The sequence below is a fragment of the Pundamilia nyererei genome, unplaced genomic scaffold (genome assembly GCF_000239375.1).
Source record: "Pundamilia nyererei isolate P.nyererei 1_Seehausen unplaced genomic scaffold, PunNye1.0 scaffold01049, whole genome shotgun sequence".
NCBI classification, from domain to species: Eukaryota; Metazoa; Chordata; class Actinopteri; order Cichliformes; family Cichlidae; genus Pundamilia; species Pundamilia nyererei.
The window spans coordinates 29,487-34,930 of NW_005188450.1; the positions used below are offsets into that span (position 1 = coordinate 29,487).

Here is a 5,444-nt window from a genome sequence, read left to right on the forward strand (position 1 = left end):
GGAACTGTCAACGCTCTTGTTTTGAAGGCAGAGCTGGGTTAAAGAGCAAATCTAATCTGTGAGACGAGCAGCAGACGACAGGATGCATACGTGTATATAGAAACTGAATTCATGACTGTTTTTACACGTCTTTTAAACCACTTTAAATACAACTTGAAAGCAAACTTGTTCTGGTTACTCCTCTAAACGATATCTCACCGTCTCCCCGAGCATGTCCAGCTGCAGTATAATCGTTCATTTCAGGGAATATCCGACACATCTATCGCCTTCTTCATCTAAAAGGTTTCCATTAATGAAAGCCTGATGCCGTGTGAACTAGAAAGCACAGCCTGCATGAACCTGCATGAACCTGCACGATGCAGTCACACTGGATGATCCAAGTCCGACTGAAAATCTAAACCGTGTGCAGAGGCTTTCCCAGTCTGAATTCATTTGCCTGACTATTGATCTTACTGTGATTTGCTTTGATTCCTGGAGAGGTTGTGGTTTGTATGTGCCTCAGAATCTTGTATTGCCTGAGCTAAGTTCTGTTCTGGTTCTTGTGTACTTGTTCTTTTTGTCATTGTCTGTTACTATGAACAAAATCCTAATAAAAATATATTTTAAAAAAAAATGTGCAGAAACTCACGTGCCATCTGACTAAAGTCATATTGACTTGTAGACCCATCTGAACTAGATTTAAGGCATCTCAAGTAATATGTGTGTTTTAAACATTTTCCAAGACGTGGACATGTCTGAGCCATCACCCTTCATTTGCATCCACTTTAGAGACAACCGCGTTACTCTGATACACTCAATCTCATTCTTTAAATAACACAGTAGCTGCTCTGTGCTGATGTGACGCCCCGTTATGCAGTAGTGAGAAACTAAAGTTAGCCTTACCTCACTTCCTGTGAAATGGCACGGAGGAAGAGCCGGGGCTTCGCCTTGATGTCTGCTGGGAAGTTTTCCAAAGTGATACTTGGCCAAATCAATGAGCTCGTCATGACAGACACCTGATCAGAGAGGGAGCGAGTCCTGGAGATCAGATCAACTTTACTCTGGTTCAGAATTTATTGCATACTTTGAGCAGTGCTCATGCATCAGTGACTGTTTGTTGCAGGTTTACAGAAAATGTTAACGAAACGTGAGCAGAAAACAGCTCTAACCTCCAGCAGCAGCCAACACTATTCTGGGTCCTTTATAGTGAGCAGTGATATACTCCACCAGGTCTCCTCTGTTGATGGTCCTGCGTCACAAACACACAGCAAGAAGCTAAGCTGTGCAGGATGCTTTCAGCAAACCTCAGAGTACTTTGTGTTTTTTAGGTGTTTGGTCTCACTTGATGTTCTCAGTGGGGCCCAGGATGGTTCTTCCCAGCGCTGTGGACTGGTACGCTGTAGCATGCAGATAATCAAAGACCACCTCTTGCAGATTGGTCTCCACTTCCTGCATCTCTCGAAGGATCACCCCTCGCTCCCTCTCGATCTCCGCCTCTCCCAGCATGCTGTTCTGGATGATGTCAGCCAGAATCTCCACAGCTTTGACACAGAGAGATATTTTATTGTGCTTTAACACATTCCAGGTTTTTCGTTTGAGATGTTGCCATGTAACATTCAGCCCCTCTGCCCTCCCGTACCTCTCGGAAGATCCTTGGAGAAAGCTTTGGCATAGTAAACAGTCTGCTCGCGGGATGTGTAGGCATTGAGGTGAGCCCCCATGTTCTCGATCTCCAACTCCAGATCAAGCTGAGAGCGTTTCCTGGTGCCCTGTCACACATTTATACAGACAAAGTGAACAAAGTCTTGAATGTTACTTTCATTTATAAAGAAACTCTGAAATATTACATTTATGTCATTATTTTGTTATTATACTGCTGTGAACTATTAGAATGCATTCTTCACTCTCTGCATAGGCCAGATACATTCAAATAAAGACCACTGCTTTAAAAACTTTGCTGCGTAGCTGCCATCTCACCTTAAATGCCATGTGCTCCAGAAAGTGCGCTGTGCCGTTATTTCTCTCGTTCTCATAGCGACTCCCGGCATCTATCCACAAGCCCACCTGGAACAAAGCAGGAATTAATATCCGCTTCCACAAACTGCTGCTACTGTACCACAACCCCACATCTCAGCCTGTAGTGGCAAAGCTAGCAGATGCTAACATTTTTTGTCATGCCTATTACATTTGGCTGGCTGCTTCACAATGGTTATGGTATTTTAACAACATATTTACGTGCATGTATTAAAGCAGCCTGTTTTAAACTGTTTACTTCCAGCTTACTGTGCAGGTGGGGAGCCCCGAGTCCTCAGATGCCACCCGGAGTCCGTTCTCTAAAGCAGTCACCTTGGTTTCAGGAACATTTAGCGCCACCTGGTGAGCAGCTTGGGTGGCCAAGAGTCTGTGCGGTCCAGCAGTGAACTACGGGAGAAGGACAGCCAGTCACCATGACGCTTCAAAACTACGTTTGCTGCTACCAGTCAGCGATAATGAATAAATCTGCCCCATTGGCGGTTCTGTTACACAGGGACATCCAAACATCACAGTAGGAGTTGATCACGTGATAGCTAAGCTAGCTTAAATAGCTGTTCGCAAACAAGCCGGCCATGCGCAGAGCTTTTCCTCTATGACACTGAGCACTGGCAGCTGTCACGGGCATATCAATTAAATGAGAAACTCCAAACATGACTATGAATCAATTCTTCTTACCCTGCTTATCGAATTCTTCTTCAGTAAATGTCTTTGTAAGAAAAATCTCCCAGCAGACGTGAGGCACTGTACGGACATTGCCATATTGTTTATCTGTAACGGTGCCGTTCTGCTGACGCAACATCCGCCGGAGATGACGACTTACTTTTTTCATAGTAGGGAAAAAATACCACAGGATTTGATGACAACCGCACAAAGAAATCTATTCTTACACTCTCCTTAAACCAATAAAAAACAGAGATAAACACACCTGAACAAATAACTTTATATTTCAGACATTGATCAACCTATTATATGGAAATATGAAAATTGCTGCCACACGACTAACTGCCTATGTGACCTATTGGTTTGCACGTTAGCTGTAAATAAAGTATTGAAGTAATATATATTTACATTTAGGATACTTCTCAACCATATTTGACGTGGTTCGTTTATAACGAACGTTCTAACGTTTAATCGCTTTTGTTTATTTTGAAAGGGTGTCAGAATTTGAAGGCGGAAGTGTCGGTTTAGCCTAGCGCGGATTTTCTTTCTGTGAGTTTCAAGTTGGTCTGTCAGCTTCTTCCTAGCAGTTCAGTGTGTGACTGAAATAGTAGAGCAAGGCTGAAGTCCAGCTGTATACAGAGCAGAAGGCCTGCTGCTGTAGCCTGCACTGGAGGTATTTCCTCTGTAACCCGGACTTAATTAATTCTCTGTTGGGTTCAACGGTGTCGTTAGCCGCTAACGGTGCAGCGTTAGCTGTTCACGCTAATTAGTGGCCTCAACTTTAGCCGATGTAATAAAACAGGAGTGTACGGCCATTAGCTTCGGTGTGGCTTTCAGACAAGAAATGGCGGGAGGCAGAGATCTCATGGACGGTGACCTGGAAGATGGAGAGATCTCTGGGTCCAGCTCGGATACTGAGATGGGACCAGCCACAGCAGCACAAGAAGCTCGACCCCAGGTTCCCCCGGCTTTCTGCGGCCAGTCTTTCCAGAACAGAGCCTATGCTCAGACACTTCCAGCCGCAGCTTATCGCAGCACAGGTAGGACGGCAGAGTCTAGTGACAGTGACCCGGAGTCCTCTGACGAGGAGGCGGCTGTTTGGCGCCGGAAACGCCAGAAAGTGTCCAGTGCTCCACAGCCGCCTGCATGCAGCGCCCGGCTAGGGCCGACCCCTGTGCCCGCCCAGGGGACGACGGGTGGCCGCAAAGTGAATAACATTTGGGGCTCTGTAGTACAAGAGCAGTGCCAGGACGCTATCACTGCAGAACTTGGCATATTTGGCATGGATGGTGTTGGCATGTCCACCAGGAATGTGGAGACTTATAATTTCGTCCTAGCTCGGAAGATAATGGAGAAGGAGAGGGAGATGGAGGCACAGTCAAAGGAAGGAGGAGAAGTGAGCATGCTGGATGCTGAGCTGGAGGAGTACATGAAGGGTAGGGGGTCAGAGGAGAACACAGGAGGTGATGCAAAGAGAAAGAGACCTGCAAAGGAGCGGCTGGGCCCCAGAGCAGAGATGGACATCAAGGGCCGCTATGAGATCACAGAAGGTGACCCAGATGATAAGGTGATAGAGGAGATTGCGTTCAGGCTGCAGGAGCCCAAAAAGGAGCTGATCACTCGAGTTGTCAAAGTAGTTGGCAAGAAAAAAGCCATAGAACTTCTCGGAGAGACCGCCACCCTGGAGGAGAGTGGCGGTGTGTACACCATGGACGGCAGCAGGCGCCGGACACCGGGTGGGGTGTATCTCAACCTGCTGAAGAACACCCCCAGTATCACCAAGGCCCAGATCAAGCAGATATTCTTTGAGGAACAGGTGAAGGAGTACAAGAGCAAGAAGGCTGCCCAGAAGAGGAGGCGGCATTTGGTGGCCAAAAAGATGAAGCAGGCCATTGGCACCCTAAACCTGCAGGAGCATGATGACGTCTCCAGAGAGACTTTTGCCAGTGATACCAACGAGGCTTTGGAGTCTCTGGAGGAAGCTGCAGAAGACGAGGAGGCTCAAGAGGAAGCTGCTGTGGGCACTGAGGAGACAGCAGTGGTCTACAACGCTGCAGACCTGGAGGTGTTTTGAAAATAGCCTGCTGTCTGAACAACGATGTTAATGAAACACTGAAAGCACTGAATATGTGATTGATTCAAAATCCACACTGGTGTCCTTTTTTGTTTTTTGTTTGAAACCTTAGCAATAAAAGCAGCGCTTCTGTTAACAAATAGTTACAGCATGAACATGTTGATTGGAGCTTTTGCCGTTCAAATGTTGTTTTGCCTTTTAAAACCAGTCCTTCTCAACAAAATGATGTTGTGAGAGTCAAATTCATAACCATTTGTTGCTGTAAGTGTCATTATACAAACAGGTCTTGAGTTATTACTTTCATGGATGCACCTCGGTGTGGAAAATAATAAAAGTGGTGACTCAGGTAAAAGAATTAAAAAACTGTAGGGTTCTTTTTTTGTGCACTCACTTCCAAACACAAAATAACATAAATGTTATATAAGGTGAGTTTTAGTGTCATCAGATCAGGATTCCTGTACTGACATTCATACCAAGTGGGGCTTCTCAAAGAAAACAAAGGCATTGAATGGCTGATGTAAAAGTGCTGAAGTGTCCACTAGATGGCAGCCATGTTCCAACTTCTGCAAGAGTGGAGAGCCCTTTTAGTCCAAGGCTGTATATAGAAAGAACCCTTAACCGTTCCGTACAGCATATATAAAAACGTATAATATAAAAGAATAACTCAAGAATTAAACTGAAAAATGCAAAACTGCAT

The 5,444-nt window shown here is 45.5% G+C and overlaps 2 protein-coding genes across 2 annotated transcripts in view; one reads left to right on the forward strand and one right to left on the reverse strand.

The window, feature by feature from the left end:
* Positions 1 to 3,103, reverse strand: part of pmpcb (peptidase, mitochondrial processing subunit beta) — a 6,698-nt gene extending 3,595 nt beyond the window's left edge. The window contains exons 1-8 of the mRNA XM_005755174.2: positions 3,082 to 3,103; positions 2,689 to 2,832; positions 2,263 to 2,400; positions 1,957 to 2,043; positions 1,619 to 1,748; positions 1,322 to 1,520; positions 1,149 to 1,228; positions 725 to 995 (exon numbers count right to left, since the gene is read on the reverse strand). Of these exons, the coding sequence (XP_005755231.1) occupies positions 725 to 995; positions 1,149 to 1,228; positions 1,322 to 1,520; positions 1,619 to 1,748; positions 1,957 to 2,043; positions 2,263 to 2,400; positions 2,689 to 2,772 (989 nt within the window). The 5' untranslated portion in view covers positions 2,773 to 2,832; positions 3,082 to 3,103. The remainder of the gene's footprint in view (positions 1 to 724; positions 996 to 1,148; positions 1,229 to 1,321; positions 1,521 to 1,618; positions 1,749 to 1,956; positions 2,044 to 2,262; positions 2,401 to 2,688; positions 2,833 to 3,081) is intronic.
* A 38-nt stretch (positions 3,104 to 3,141) lies between these two features.
* Positions 3,142 to 5,110, forward strand: phax (phosphorylated adaptor for RNA export). The gene has a single exon (XM_005755175.1). It carries the CDS (start codon positions 3,518 to 3,520, stop codon positions 4,745 to 4,747), a length of 1,230 nt encoding a protein of 409 aa, XP_005755232.1. The 5' UTR covers positions 3,142 to 3,517; the 3' UTR covers positions 4,748 to 5,110.
* The last annotated feature ends 334 nt before the right edge of the window (positions 5,111 to 5,444 follow it).